Below are 17,056 nucleotides of genomic sequence, written 5' to 3' on the forward strand. Positions count from 1 at the left end.
TACATTCCACCTAAACATAAACTAAATAAAATCGAAATTGAAGATCTGATAACATAACTCCCCATACCTTTTATATTAATGGGGACTTCAACGCCCATAACAAAATGTGGGGAAGTGAGAATATTAACTAAAATGGGAAAATCATTGAATCATTACTGGAATCACCCGAAGTAACTATATTTAACGACAAAACACACACATACCTTCACCCAGGCACAGGAACGACATCAGCTATTGACCTAACACTATGCTCCCCCACAATATTTATGGACTTCCAATGGGAGGTACATAACGACCAGTGCGGCAGCGATCACTTCCCAATTTTTCTCAAAACCCAAGAACCTACAACAGAAGAATCAAAACCAAAATGGCAAATTTATAAAGCTAACTGGACTGAATTTAGCAAACTTTGCACAAACCTAATTAATCAAGAAATAGTTAGCAAACCAGATCCTATGTTAGCTTTCACCAATACACTAAACAAAATAGCAATCAAGACAATCCCAAAATCTTCCACCAAACCACACCCAAAATCAACGCCATGGTTCACAATAGAATGTAAAGAAGCAATAGCCAACAGGAAAAAAATACTAAAACACTTCAAACAACATCCTACAAAACCCAACCTTCAAAAATACCTACAAGCACGAGCAAAAGTGCGCTATATTATGAAAAAAAGCAAAAAAGAAACCTGGCAAAACTATATTTCCAAATTGAACAACAACACGCCATCAAAAAAAACATGGGAAATAATAAGAAAAATAACTGGAAAAAAACTTGGAACACCAATAAATATAAGTACACCAAATGGTAGACAAACTATAGACAAAAAAGAAATAGCAAACATAATTGCAAATGAATTCAGCCAAAACTCATCATCCGACCACTACTCCCCCAAATTCCAAAAATACAAAAACAACGCAGAAAAAGAAAAACTCAATTTCACATCCAATAACAAAGAATACTATAACACCTCTTTCACTATAACAGGACTAAAAAATGCAATTCATAAAAGTAAAGATACAGCTACCGGTCCAGACGACATCCACTATCAATTTCTAAAACACATGCCAGACACATCTCTCAACATACTCTTACAGATAATTAACAAAACATGGTGGACTAACAATTTCCCAAAACACTGGCTCAACTCCAATATCATCCCAATTCCTAAAGCAGGAAAAGATCACTCCAACCCTACCAATTATTGTCCTATCGCCCTAACAAGCTGTATATGCAAAACAACAGAAAGGATGGTCAATACAAGACTAATGTGGCAGTTAGAAAAATATAATCTTATCTCTACACATCAAAGCGGATTTAGACAAAATCAAGGTACTAATGACCAACTTATTCGGCTAGAAACATATATCCGTAACGGTCTAATAAACCATCACGTGGTCTCAATCTTTTTTGATATCGAAAAAGCATATGACACCACGTGGAGATACGGAATCTTGAAAGATATTCATAATATGGGAATCAGAGGAAACCTAGCAAAATTTATCCAAGAATTCCTATCCCACAGAACATTTAAAGTATGCTTAGGAAATACAACATCAGAACAATACACACAAGAAACAGGGGTACCACAGGGTAGTGTACTATCTGCCACCCTTTTTCTAATTAAAATCAACGGTATAATCAAAAATGTTAACATGGGATTAGAAAAAACACTATTTGTTGATGACTTTTCAATAACTTGCTCATCACCAAATATGCCAACTATCGAAAGACAAATGCAACATTGCCTTAACAAAATAGATCTTTGGGTTAACCAAAATGGATTCAAAATGTCCAAAAGCAAAACCACATGTATCCACTTTTGTAAGAAACGAAAATACCACCCTGATCCACAGCTCAAACTAGATGGACAACTAATACCAGTAGTACAACACACCAAATTTCTAGGGATCATTTTAGACAACAAACTAAACTTCAAGGAGCACATTAACAAATTAAAACAAAAATGCTTAAAAGCAATAAATATCTTAAAAATAGTATCAAAACTAGACTGGGGAGCAGATCAAGCTACAATGCTCAAAATGTATCGCTCACATATCAGATCCAAACTGGATTATGGTTGTGCCATATACAGCTCTACTTACAAATCCTACAAAAACAAACTACTAACAATACAGAATCAAAGTTTAAGACTTAGCCTGGGAGCCTACCGAACTTCTCCAATGGAAAGCCTTCATGTAGAAGCCCAAGAACTACCCCTGCACTTAAGATGGAAAAAACTAGCGTTACAATATGCAACAAAACTACAAACCAACCCCGAAAACCCAACATACAAAACTACCTTCAACCCACAATGTACAAACTTTTATTCAGGGAAACCAAAAAGTATACGCTCCTTTGGACACAGAATTAAAGAAATAATACATCAAATCAATGAAAACCCCGACAATATAATTACTCAAAAAGCAAACGACAGACCACCATGGACATTACAAAAACCAGAAACCGACATAACACTTACTGCTTACAAGAAAAACACTACAAATAATATAACAAACATAAGCAACTTTGGAGAACTAAGAGAAAAATATGCAGAATACATAGAAATATACACCGATAGGTCTAAAACTATAAACGGAACAAGTGCAGCATGCACAGATGGACAAAATCAATATCAAATACGATTGCCCAACGAGGCGTCAATATATACAGCCGAACTGCAGGCCATCAAAATAGCTCTCAAACACATCAAAGACACCAACGAACAAAAATTCATAATATATACAGACTCCCTATCCTGTATCATGGCCCTTGAAGAAAAATCTAAACACCCTTTTATCACAGAAATTATACAAGAATACAACGAAATAACAAAAAAAAACAATAAAAAAATTATAATAGCCTGGATACCAAGTCATGTCGGCATTCCAGGAAATGAAAAGGCAGACAAACTGGCTAAAGAAGCCACAAATCACCAAACGGAAAAAATTAAAATACCACACACAGACCTAAAAAGAAAAATCAACACATATATAGAAAACAAGTGGCAAGAGGAATGGAACAAAGGCACTACAAACAAACTGCATGAACATCAACCAATAATTAAAAACGAAAAACAAAAAATTTTTAAAGGAAGAAGAGAAGAAATTGTACTAAACCGAATAAGAATTGGACATACAAAATTAACTCATTCCTACCTAATCAAAGCGGAGGAAACACCAAATTGCACACTCTGCAACCAACAACTAACAATTAAACACCTACTGAGGGAATGTAGAAAACACAAACATACTCAAAAGAAATATTTTAAAACAACGAACATTAGAAAAGTGTTCCAAGAAATAGAACCCCAACAAATCATAAATTATTTAAAAGAAACAAATGTATTCAAACTCCTATAAAGTAAACAAGTAAAACTCATTTTAGAAAACCAAATCTCTTACAACTAAAACAATTTTTCAGAAAACCTAAAACATCTTGCTTCAAAAGATAAACTTTTTCAAGAAACTTAAAAATTTTTACAAGAAACTGAAAAACTATTATATCAACAAAACTTTATTGGCATTAAATGACTCTTAGAGGTTGAAATGCCGTTAAACAAACACATCCACTAGTATCTCCCTATCAGAGAGGTAGTACTTATGCCCTTTCGATGTAAATACTCCGACTAACCTGACAAGCTACAAAATCTCACCCCTTCACTGAATTGTATAAATCTCTAGATGCTGAAAACCGTCTACTCTAATATTTTCTTCTCACCAATTCCTAGATTGTCAGATTTCATTCCAGTCTTGTGCTACTTTGACTGTACTAACATGTAGAAATTTAAATGTAATGTGAATAAACACCTCGTTGTTCAACTGCTCACATCCCCTAATAGACATGATCCCAAATAATTTTCTCTTATGTCTGAATAGCAATATGCTTAGTTTTGGGTGAATAATTAAAAAAAATAAATAAATAAAAAATGTGAGTATTAATGATTAATGGAATGAACTGAATTTGAATATTTATGGAGTATGACATTCAGTTTGAAAAAAAAAAAAAAACTGTTGTAATTTGCAGAAAGCAGGCCTGCAATAATGTTTCACATATGGGAAGTTCTTACAAAGTTCTGACCATAGAAATTTCACTTGACACTAGACATATAGAGAAGGAAATTAATTTTTTTCTGTTTGGTATGGTAGAAAGAGTTATTGCTGTGAATGTCTTACATGGGGTAACCAGAGATCAGATCGTAGTCAAATACCTTTCATAGAAAGGACAATAGAGTAGAGAGACACACAAGGTCTCTTCTGAAAGACGCCCCCCCCTCCTCCATTTTGAATTCTATTTTATACTTTGTCAAGAGTGCTCTAAATGGAACTTCCCAAAATGTGACAGCAGTATGCCATCCATATAGGTAGGAGATTGCATCAGGAGTCTGGTATTTTCTGGGATGGTAGAATGATTCTGGCATTTTTCCAGCAGTCTTAGCAACATACTAGCTATATGTGAAAGGAGTTGTGTTCGAAGGCTGTATCAATGCGGTTTGGAGAAAACACTATGGACACGAGTTAGTATATAAAAGAATAATGACAGTATTAGACGGAATTTTCAATAATTTTCAATTACACTTATTTAACAAGGTCAGATGAAATACAGAAAAATGTGTCTGTGGGTATATATATGAAATTTTTTAACATGTTTTATTAACTACGTGTTCATATATATATATATATATATATATATATATATATATATATATATATATATATATACACAATATAAAGCTGAATGTGTGTGTGTGTGTCTGGTCACGAATAGACTCCTATATGGTTGACTATTTTAAAAAACTGATTACATATAATGATAGATGTATCGAGCCACAGGAATAGGTATGTTTGATTTGACAGAACAGTGGTTCATTAAAATTGTGGGGTATGTGTACGCGCCTGGTCACAAAGTATGGAAAAAAAAAATTTAAAAAAAAAACGTTTACAAGTGTTTCTTATATAGATGTACATAAGAATAGTTTGATAAGTATGTATTAACTTAAATAGGGATGGTATAATAAAATTGTGGGGTCTGCGTTCACGCCTGGCCTCAAACTTTAATAGGCACAAACTTTAATAAAGACTTTTCATATCTATCTGTGTAAGTATACTTTGATAATTATGTTTCAGTTTGAAGAAATATGGTATAATAAAATTATGGGGTGTTCGTTCGCACCTGACCTCCATAGAATGTAAATATGTCACTAAGTTTAACAAAGTTTTTTTAATATAGATCCACAGAATATTGTGATAAGTGTTTCAGTGTGAACAGATATGATATAATAAATTATGGGGTTTATCTATTTTATTTTTACTTTCATCATATTTTGCTTTGGTTTTGATACCCCCAAATTCAACCTTTCCTTTTCATAACCTATCATACTTTCATAAATCAGAGTCCATTTTCTGTAGGCTGTTTTGAACCCAGTCAACGATGGGTACTTTTGCTAGTATAAGTAAACAAACAAATAGAATAAATTAATATATAGAAAATAAATAAATACAAATTTAATAAAATAAATAAATTCAATTATTAAAATAATATATGCGTATATATGTGTGCATACACACATATATACATATTGACATGTATACTTTGGCAGGGAAACTAATCCAAGCATATATAAAGTGACCTCCCTTAGACCATCTCCTTTACTCCAAAACAAATAGTACACACTATAAGCTTAATATATAAAAATTAATCATTTATATACATTAAAAAAAAAAAAAAAAAAAAGCTACAATAATTCCTAACAATACTTAATATCTATTACAACTCATATCCTGGAAATTGATTCGACAGCCAGTCTGTGACACTGACTTCTAGAAATAAATAAATAAATAAAACAGACAAAGGAAATTCTCGCTGAAAAGTTGTGTGTATTTCTTTTTATTTTCTCCTGAAGAAGAGATACTACTCTACAAAATTATGGACATTAACACCTACCATCTTGTACGACACCTTATGTCGGCAAATAAACGTAATATAATTGAATACTTATTGGAAATTCCTTCTAATATTGTCGTATTCTTTTATATACTAACTTGTGTCCATGGTGTTTCCTATAAACTGCATTGATATAGCCTTCAAACACAACTTCTTTCACACTATGCACAATGCTTCAAGCAAACTATAACATCCTTCTCAGACTAGCTATGCATCTTCCATTTTGGATCTCAAGTGAAAGGCAGTCCTAAGAGCTTATTAAAGCAAGGGTCTTCCATAAGAAAAGCTTCATGATGTATTATATATGGCTTTAATGCTTTTCGCTGACAAACTGTAAATAAACTGTTATTGTTAACTGTTTTTCTGATGGTAATAAACATAAACAATGGCTATTGCATGTGAGAGATTAAATATTTGAAATGCATGATCAGCTCCAAAAATATATAAGGTATTCGTGCATTATAATTTTATTATTTTGATGTGATTATTGAGATATACGTCTGCTTGCATGTGTTTTATTTTTCCTTTAACAGCAGCTGCCTGTGATAACGTCCACTGTGATCGTCAGGTGTCGTACCTGCCGTACCTATATCAACCCCTTCATCAGCTTTGTGGACCGTACGCGATGGAAGTGTAACCTATGCTATAGGGTTAATGAGTGTGAGTTATTATTTTTATTCTTTTTATGCCTCTATTTGACCCTTTTTTAACGCATAATATTTCCGATGTGGGAACATGTAAAATACCCAATTTCTAGAAATTCATGCTGCAGACGTTTTAACGGTGCTATTTTTCTATTCTTCACGAAAATATTTTTAATTGAAGATCCTGAGAAATGAATATTTACTTGTGATAAAAAAAGGTGTATTTTATTTAAGATATGTAAAAATTTCTGAAAAAAATCATAGAATTTTATGAATTTTATTGAATCTCTTCAACTTGCTGCCAGGAAGAAAAAATGTAATAGTATTGAAACATTGCTTTCATTTGCAGATAAGTTAATTTAGACATTAAATATTTTGGCAAAAACATTTTGTTTCTTTGATAATTAGTCATTTTAATAACCTATACAAGTTTATATTTGGTCTTTGAGTGGTTTTCTTACCTAGGAATGTAAATTTTCATCTTTACCTAACTTTTGCTGCTTTATAGTTAATATAAAGAAAAACTTTGTGGGAAAAATATGGGTACTTGTTAAGATATAGTCGACAAATCAATTTTTTTAATATATCGTTTTAAGCAAAAGCAACATTACATACTTAATTGTCATGTTGGAAATAGTAATATATCCAAAAACTATGAAAATTTGAACAGAACAACTGCTATTATGATTTTTAGTAAAAAAGAATTATCGACAACAAATATTGCTGCCATGGGGAAGTAATCAGTCGAGTCTTTTGGAGTTATGTCCCCTATGTTGAGACTCCTACTGTCTATTTTATACTCTAAGTAAAATGCAATTTTACCCAATTTTCCATAACACGGCACATAGCCATTAGTCGCGTACTCTCGTGTAATGAATGAATGTGTGAATGTAGGATTGACATGAAATTCTTAAAGATAAACTAAAATGACCGAAAAATGGGCTGAAATGACTTAAATAAATAAATTAAATGACTTAGAACGACTTTAATGAACTTAAGGATGAATTGAATGACCTTAAGAATGACTTGAATGCTTAAAAACTAATTGGAATCCTTCAAAAACAACTTGAATGATCTGGAGAATGACTTGAATATCTTTGAGACTGACTAGTTGTAAAGTGGGTGATTATTTTATTAAATTAATATAGAAAAGTGATCCCCCACTTTATATCACAAAGTTACAAACATAAGTACAGCATGTACACTTTGAAAAACTTAAAAAGCTAAGAACAGCATCTATTAACAACAGACCTTTGATCTTAACCAAAAAGTCCAAGCACAAAAGTGTTACAGACAGATAGACCGACTTATAGAGTTGCTTGCACACAACTAAAAATGACTTAACTATAAATAACTTTATACTTTTTTCATAATTTTTGGATATATTACTACTTATGTCGGCATGACAATTACTAGATAATATTGTTTTTGCTTAAAACGATATTTAAAAAAAAAAATCAATTTGTCGACTGCATCTTAACAAGCACCAAAAAATGTTAGTATTAATGTATTGTTTGCATTTTCAAAAAACATTGTTTTTTGAAAATAATTTTCTTTGGACTAATGCTGATTAACTTTTGTGTCTATTTTGTGGATTATAAAACAGTGTCACTTAGTTTTTAAAACATGTTTATGTAATATTTTTTGTGTTTGTTATATTAATTTTCTTAAATTCATAAAACGTATTCAGTAAAAAAACAAAAACAAATCTTTATACTTAAATGAAATTCAAACTCAAATATTGACATTGTAAACACTACTACCTTAGTAATGTGTACTCTGCCTATTCATTTTTTTTTGTCAACCAATTACTATTCGTGTAAGAACACACATTTCACAAAAAAACTTGTAGCTTTTTTAGCGTATCAATTAAGCTGAACCCACTTAGCATTATCTGAGTCTTTTTACTTTTTTTTTTTTTTTTGTCCCTACCCCCATTTTTTGTTTGTTTTAACTGACATTTTTTTTTCACCAAATTATTAAAATATAGGATTTTTAGATTTAAGTTTAATTAATAGTTTAGTTTTGAATTAAATTAATTCAACCAAACTGAAATAAAACTATAACTAATTTTGTTAAATTAATGTTTTAATCTCTCTAAAATGATTCCAAAACTTTGAATATTTTAATACATGATTTTCTAAGAGCATTAAAATCAGAAATTAATTTCTATCCAACAATGTAAATGCTTTCACATTCATTTTAAATTTACAAAAGACACAAGTTCTTTTTTTTTTTTTTTTTTTTTAATTTTATTTTGCCAATGAAAGATTTCAATGGCTGATTTATTATGCATAAACTAAAATTAACTTTTCAAACAAGATTAAAAAATTTTTTGTGATATTTTATACTATTTCAATAAATAGTTAATTCACAGGAAATGATCTTCAATGCTATTTAATGCTACTTAGACAAAACTGCTTTCCTTCAACAATTACAAAGAACCTTCCCAGCCATTGATTCCCATGAATAATAACACTAGCTGAGAGTTCATCATTCATACTCTTCAACTTTACATTCATAGGCAACATGAATTGGAACAAATACATAGAAAACAATACAAAGGCTGCTGTAAAAAAGATGGGCTCCCTTTACCATGCTAGAAAAATACTCATACTTGACAGTATCTTATATCTCTACAAAACTACCATTTGTCCATGTACATAGAAGCTGGTGCATCTACCATTACTCTCTCTATTGGACACTGTACAAAGAAGAGTTCCCAATTTAATAGGTCTTGGACTGTTAACCAGACTCCAACCACAATCCCATCGCTGCAATGTTGCATCCCTCTGATTATTTCTCTGTGATTGTCCTTGATGACTATACATCTAAACAACATATTAATGCAAGCGTTCCCCAGGCATTCATCCTTGGATCTTTATTGTTCTTGATATTCATAAATGACCTTCTGATGAGATTAGGTCTGAGATGGGCATGTTTGCCGATGACACCAGACTCTATACCGGACATGTTGGAAAAAACGAATGTACACATATCGAAGGTAATGTCTGAAACCTTCGAAACTGACCTTTTGTCTAGTGGAATGTAGCCCTACATATATAATAAAATTTAATGCTACTAAGATGAAACTCCTTTCCTTCAACAATTACAAAGAACCTTTCCAGCCACTGATTGTCATGGATAATAATATTCTAGCTGAGAGTTCATCATTCATACTCTTCAACTTTACATTCATAGACAACATGACTTGGAACAAATATATAGAAAACAATGCCAAGACGGTTGCTGGACAGTATAGGGAGAAGTGTGCAGAACAGACTTTGCTGGTTTAGTCATATTGAAAGAATGGATGAAAGTTCTTTGGTTAGTAAATGTAGACCAGTTGAGGTAGCAGAGTATGTTGATAGAAGGCCAAGGAAGACATGGGAGTAAGTGACATGGATATGTTGAAGAGAAAGATGAATAAATTAAGACCTGGTCAGAGATAAGTTAGTTTGAAAGTTAATTTCTAAAAGTCATCCAACACATACCAACATATAAAACATACCTGAAACTGAATATGATGATTTACCTATTATTAACATCTCCTTAAAACTTATATTAGAGATTACGAGAGGGGTTCGGTTTAGGTTCTTTTATACTCATTCATAAATTTGCTTGATTTTTATCAGCTGGTTGGATTTAATTACGGATCCTATTTTTTAATGCTCTCGTCAATTTGGATTATTCGGACAACTATTCTCATTTTGAGTGTTATTCATATTTCGGTTGATGTAATGATCCGCAAGGACCTGTGGCATAATGTACAAAGTACTAAGTAAAATTAAGTTGATGGTTCAATCCTCAATGTTGGCATTACAAAGAATACAGTTGCGAATTAAAACTTTTACCCAGTCATGGCTGATGAAACAAAAGCATGCTATCTCCATGGATTAAATAGAGGGTTCCATTCAAAATTCTTTACAGAAACTACTATCTAGCTGAAACCACTATCAATAATTTGCCCCGTTCTTTACCTGTGCCTAAACTTAAACATAGATTTTATGAACAAAGCTTTTATTTTAGAACTGTATGCCTGTGGAACTCTCTTCTGTTTGCCTGCTTTCCAGCTGACTACAATATGGTGTTCAAGTCCAATGTAAACAAGTTCTTGATGAGTCATCCCCTTAAGTAATCCAATTTACTAAATTTCCACAACTAATGATGACTACGATATTGTCCCATTGACTACTGTACACTCAATAACCCTTATTCTGGAGTCGCCTCCGAGTCTTGATAAGTGGTAACTCCTTTGAAAAAAAAAAAAGAAAAAAATCCCCCAGTTTGGCAGAAAGATTCCCAGAGTTGTACAAGATACACCTGAAGACGGTTGTAGGTTACATTGGTAGAAACGTTATAAAAATAACACTCCAGGTGAGATTAGAAATCTCAATAGTCCAAATTATCACTCGTCCGCTTTAATCAAATGTTTAATTATGATGCATTTGTTAAAAGTAATTTAAATGAATACAACTGAAAAATGACAGGGTTAAAAACATTTAATTTGTTGGATCAAATTTGATGATTAATGTTCTAAAACATTTTTGGGGCAATTTCAATTTAGTTAGTTCTCTGGACTAAATTGGTGACCACTCATCTTATTGGGACATTTTATTCCATAATGTAACCACCAAAAATGCTGTCTAGATGTTTATGTAGATTTTTCCAGTTTTCTGTGGTAATCAATTGCTCTGATTAGTTTCTCTCCCCCCATGGTATCGTAGGTATCGACAGCGATGACACTACACCAGGTGAGTGTGCACCGTACACATTCCATGCGCACATGCATAGAGCTGGAAAGTTGAAATGAAAAACATGGAATTATGCAAACGTTCTTTTACTAATGTTCTCCTGTGTATTATCAGCTGCTTCAAATATTAAGTAAAGAAAAATAATTTTCTGACATTTAATATGCATCAATTTATTCAAAAAAGAATATTTTTCAAAATGAAAACCATTATTGTTTATGATCTTCGACCTTCTGTCAAAGATTTGCAAATTTTAGGATTTGGTTAAAGTATGAATCCTTCAGCTTTGAATTGAACATTTCTTTGCATGTTTCTTCAACATGTTCTAATTTATATATGTGCACATGTTGCGTGTGTGTATAAAGATGTATGGATGAAAAACAAAAAAAAACACAGGAAAAAAACAAAACAATTGCTAACATTCTCCTATATTATTAGCTTTTCTATAATGTTAAGTCAAGGAAAAAGTTTGTGTGCCATGTATGCATTAATTTCTTAAAAAAAAAAAAAAAGAAAAATTTATTCTTCAAAATAAAGATTATTGTTCATGAGTTGTTAAAAATCTGCAAGTTTTGAGATTTAGTCAAAATTAAAATCCTTTGGCTTTGAATTCAAACAATTTTGAGTCCTCTTCAATTTCATTGAAGAATTCAAATCAACAACCTTTCATAGACTGCTGTATTTATCGAAAATAGACTGTAATCAAATTGATCAACACTTGGAATGATAGGTGGAAGTGGCAGAATTTCCATAGAATCCATATATATATATATATATATATATATATATATATATAATATGTATATATAATATTATTTAAAAAAAAAAGTAATACGTTTGTTGATTTGGATAAAACCGGTTAATCTTTTGTTTGTGTTCATTTTTCCTGTGTTTAATTGTTTTTGTCCTTTCTTTCATATATTCTGCAACCAAATTTCAATTTGAGACATCTAAATGTTTATAAAGAAGCTTGTAATACATTGAAACTTGAGTAAAGAACATTGAATGCAAATAATGAGAAAATTTTTCTTTTGTTTCAACATTTCCATATCATTGAATCTTGCATCCATTTATTTTTTATGCAAATTTTATTGAACAGTTGTTTGGTTTTTGGGAATCATTTTAGTGACGTGATTAATGTTTTAATTGTAAACTTGAAATAGGTGTATAAAATTAAATTTCTGTGTAAAATTAAAGGTTTCAGTACTTTCAACCCAGTAAAATTGTCAAAGGAATTGATAAATATTCAAAGAATGTGGTAGGGTTTTTTTTTTTTTTTTTTTTTTAACAATCATAATATGAAGCTGTGTTTATGTAGGAATAATTTAACTTGTGCTATATATTGAATAACTTGTATGTTCATTTGTTTTGTCTAGCAAGGTCAAAAGTTAAACTGGTCAAACGTGGAGACAGGGAAAGCAAATGGAAACCGAATGAGGTATTAAGTCATTATAATCAGATGGAAGTGAAGTAGAACAATCATGAATATGATCACTTAGACCTTCACTCCGTTACTGTGTTTTGTGCCTGTTGAATGTAAAAATATTAGTTGTCCAACTAAAAACATTCAAGTTGATTTGGAAATCCAAAAAACTTGCTTGAAGTGATTTTAATTTCAGCTTCTTTAGCAGTCTGCCTCACCCATCACCAAGAGACCTTCAAAATTAAAGCCATCATGAAGAGTACAAGATGTCATTCAACGCATGTTTGTGGGTTTGAAGTTGGATGAAGATAGAGGAATGCAAATCTCTGCATAAACACCCCCCTCACATTATTTCTATCTATTATAATAAATGGCAGTTACCTGTGTGTATATTTGTATGTTCAACTAAAAACTACAAAAGAAACACCCACAAAGTTGGTATATTCTAGATTGATATTTCCTCAGATGAATAATATCTAAGATAAAAAATATATATTTTTTGGAGGGCCAGCTGAGCCAAGTTCTGTTGAAGGGGGGTCGGTTTATTCATCCATTTTAAAGGAGAGGTGAATGACAAGCAAGAGAAAGGAATAGGCTGGACAGAAGTTAAAAAGAGAGGAATGCAAAAAAAAAGAAAAGAAAAAAGAAAGACAGATTGACATAGGTACAAAGATAGAAGTTTTAACGTAACACACACTTGTTAACCTCTTCTACTTTTTTATTGCTCTGAGCAATGCCAGTAACCTTGCTAGTTATTATATATATATATATATATATATATATATATAAATACATTTCTTGTGTATTTATTTTTTCACTTGACAATTACCATCACTACATCTGAAAGTACTTACCTTTGTCGATTTGGTTCAAATATTAATTGGGTCATGAGAACAACTCCATGAACTAATCAATCTCTTTGTTTAATAAAATCTGCAGCACTTGTGTTAGATCACGTTTCATAGATTTTGCAAATTAATGTATATTCTCCTTGTTTCTGTGCTTATCACAAGTGTGTTCTTCTATAAATATTCAGAAATTTATAGATCTGCATCAACCTTTCTAATGACATTCAATTTAAACTTTAATCGTTGGATTAATTTTTTTAAAATGATTGAAAACTGAAATGCATCAATATGAATTTCAGATAATTTTTACAGATCGTTCATTCAGAAAAAGGAATATATGATAACATGAAATTCTATTCAAAAAGTGAACAGATAAAAATATTTTTGTTTTTAAAATACATTATATATTTGTTGATTTTGTTAGTTGAAAAGAAACCCAACAGAGTGCTTGATTATTCTATGAGAGTTTAATATTTATGAATTTTGCAGACATTTAGATATATATATCCCCAACGTTTTTCTTTTTATATGTGAGTTCTGCACATTTTAGTTAATCTTCTTTCCTAACTTTTGCTCTCTACAATTGAATAAATTATTTGTAAAATAATTTGTTGCCAAACTGTACACCATTGGGTTGGAGGACTAATCTGATGCATTTATAAATGCGATCGTCATGAGAATTACCAAATAAAACAATCATTCAATCACACATACACACACAATTACCTATTATCACACAGAAAGTATATTATATACGCATCAGTTTCTTAAAAAAACAAAAAAAAAAAACAATAAGATAAATCCCAAAAATGTCTTTGTAAATTTTTTTTTTTTTTTTTACCATTTTTTAAATTCATTCAGTTGATTAAAAATTTCTACATTTGTATTATTTTTAATTGAAATTTATTTAAAGAAATCTATTAATCTACATATTGGTTTGTCAGCTCATTATGTTCTACTGTAAAACAAAACAACCAAACTAAACACCATGAATAAATATTTAAATTTTGAAGCATAAAAACCTTTGATTCTTCCAAAACTTCCCCTATATTAAAAAAAAACATGAAAGATTTCAGTCGGATCAGTTTGTCAATTATCAACATTTCTATGGGAATCCTTCATAGAAGTTATGTTCCAATGTTGTGAGAGAGGGTCCATTTATACGTTCCAATCCTAAAATTCAAATGATCTTTTTCTAATATAACATATGAACAGCTGAACTGCTGGAGATAAATTTGCTTGTAGATTTTAATGATGATTATTTTGCTATTAGAAGTAGAATGATGACAAACTTGAATTACATAACCAATTCAACAAATTACAGAGGAATGATTCTGAAAATATGTTTTTAATTAAGTGAATACTCTTTGCTTTGTTGGCCATGTTTGTTTGTAATAAAATGAAGTCCAAATTTTCAAATGACCAATTCTATGTGAAAGGTTATTAAATGTTAAATTTTTTACACAAAAATGGTTTAAAAAAATTATTTTGTTGAAGGAAATATATTTATGCAGAAGAGAACTATTAAATTGTTGCACTTTTGCCTGATACGTTATTTTCATGGTAAAAAAAAAAGAAAAATGCTACTTTTTGTTCATGCTTTTGACAAAAAAAAAAAAAACAAATCCTCCAAGTATTACTACAATTTGATAATAAACTTCTGGTGTTTGAAGAATATGAAAGTCAGTGACACATGCTTCAGGATCCATGGGAAAAAATGCTACATTCTTGTCCAGAATTCCTTCTATAAAAAAAAAATATGTTGTACATTCGTGTGATGGAAATAAAAAATATGTAAATTAATCAAATAGTTTTATTTTTAAATAAGCAAATGTTTAAACGATTAATAGGAATTAGTAGGCATTACAACATCAATCTTATAAGATTGAAATATTATTGAGTTATGTTGTATTTTTAGTTTTTAAATTATTTTCAAAATGTTGTACAAGACAGTTACTCTTCAGGTACTCATAAAATTGTATTTTCTTTTTTAAAAATAAAACTACTTACAAAATTTTTGGAATATATTTTAGTTTCATCATACAGTTTTCTTTTTTTGTTTTTAATAAAGGTGAATTCTGGACAAGAACCTAAAAATCTTATTTCTTATCTTATCTTTAAACATATGTTTTTGTTTATTTATTTATTTTTCAGTGCCAGAAGAATTTTCATTTGATCCTGTGTCTCGGACTTACGGAGATCCTCAGCGCAGACCAGAAGTCCGTTCGTCAACAATTGAATTTATTGCTCCTTCGGAATATATGGTAGACATGTTTCTTTATGTTCATTACCATCTAATTACATTTGGGTACTATGTGTCGATTTAATGTGAGGTATCCAAGAACTTTAGATAGTTAAAGTTGTTTATATATATATATATATATATATATATATATATAAAGTAATAGCGTTAGTGTGTCTGTGTGAACAGCTCTTACAGCCCACACTACTGTGCCGATCATGACCAAACCTGACATGATGATAATATCCAACCTATAGATGGTACACACCGTTTTTCAAGGTCAAAGTTGCTTAAGATTGTTGCTTTGCTGTATGCTCGGGTACCTGCAAAGTGGGTATCCTAGCATACAGCAAAGACCTGCATAGGTATCTTTGCTAGTATATATATATATATATATATATAAATAAAAGATAATTCAAAGTTCAATAAAACTGTGACCTGGAAGAAAAGAACCTCTTTAATCAATGGCATTTCAAAATTTGGTTTCGAAATAACATGGCCTAAAGAGGTTCTTTTTTTTGTTTTTCCTTATTGATCTGATTATGCAATAAAGTTTTTAATTTTTAATTCATCTTTTCTTATATTAATTGCTTCACTTATTTATACTATCTTGATAGGTTTGTTTGCTTTAAAGATTATTTCTGACTTGATCAATTTTATTATCTATATATATGATTAGAGAAGTCGAAGGCATAGACTTAATATACAAATGAACAAACATTAACCTCATCTCAGATGAAATATTAAATCAAATTATATATGCCAAACAAAAATAACAGAAATAAACAAAATTATAACATTCATTTATATCGGTTCCAAGAAGTCAACATCAACAGCAGTTTAGGTGTATGATTGTTTTTGAGACAAAAGGTCTTTATGGAATCTGTGCTAACGGAGAGGCAAGTTCATATAAAAGATTTTTCATTTTAAAACGATTGTACACCTAAACTGTTATGGATGTTGAATTCATAATTTTGTTTATTTTTAAATTTCGATGTATATGTGTAATCTCCAACTATGGTTTAATGGTATCATCTGGTTATATTCCTTTTGGGCCTGGATATGACCTTAAACTATATCCAATGGTGAGGCCCCAGCTTGTGGGCTTTGGGGAGTGTGAAGTCACCCTTTAATTGCAATTGCTCCCAGGTCCACTCTGACCTGGAGTGGTAGTACCTGTTAGTATCCCAACTATGAGTTAA

General features: G+C 30.8%; 1 protein-coding gene across 6 annotated transcripts in view; it reads left to right on the forward strand.

The window, feature by feature from the left end:
* The window catches only part of LOC145254555 (protein transport protein Sec24A-like), a 192,953-nt gene that overhangs the window by 135,604 nt on the left and 40,293 nt on the right, over positions 1–17,056 (forward strand). For all 6 annotated transcript variants that reach the window (XM_080113080.1, XM_080113081.1, XM_080113082.1 and 3 more), the window contains 2 exons: positions 6,480–6,606; positions 15,767–15,876. In XM_080113080.1, coding sequence (XP_079969206.1) covers positions 6,480–6,606; positions 15,767–15,876 — 237 coding nt within the window. The remainder of the gene's footprint in view (positions 1–6,479; positions 6,607–15,766; positions 15,877–17,056) is intronic.

The sequence above is a fragment of the Euprymna scolopes genome, chromosome 30 (genome assembly GCF_053919585.1).
Source record: "Euprymna scolopes isolate OS-2025 chromosome 30, ASM5391958v1, whole genome shotgun sequence".
Taxonomy (NCBI): domain Eukaryota; kingdom Metazoa; phylum Mollusca; class Cephalopoda; order Sepiida; family Sepiolidae; genus Euprymna; species Euprymna scolopes.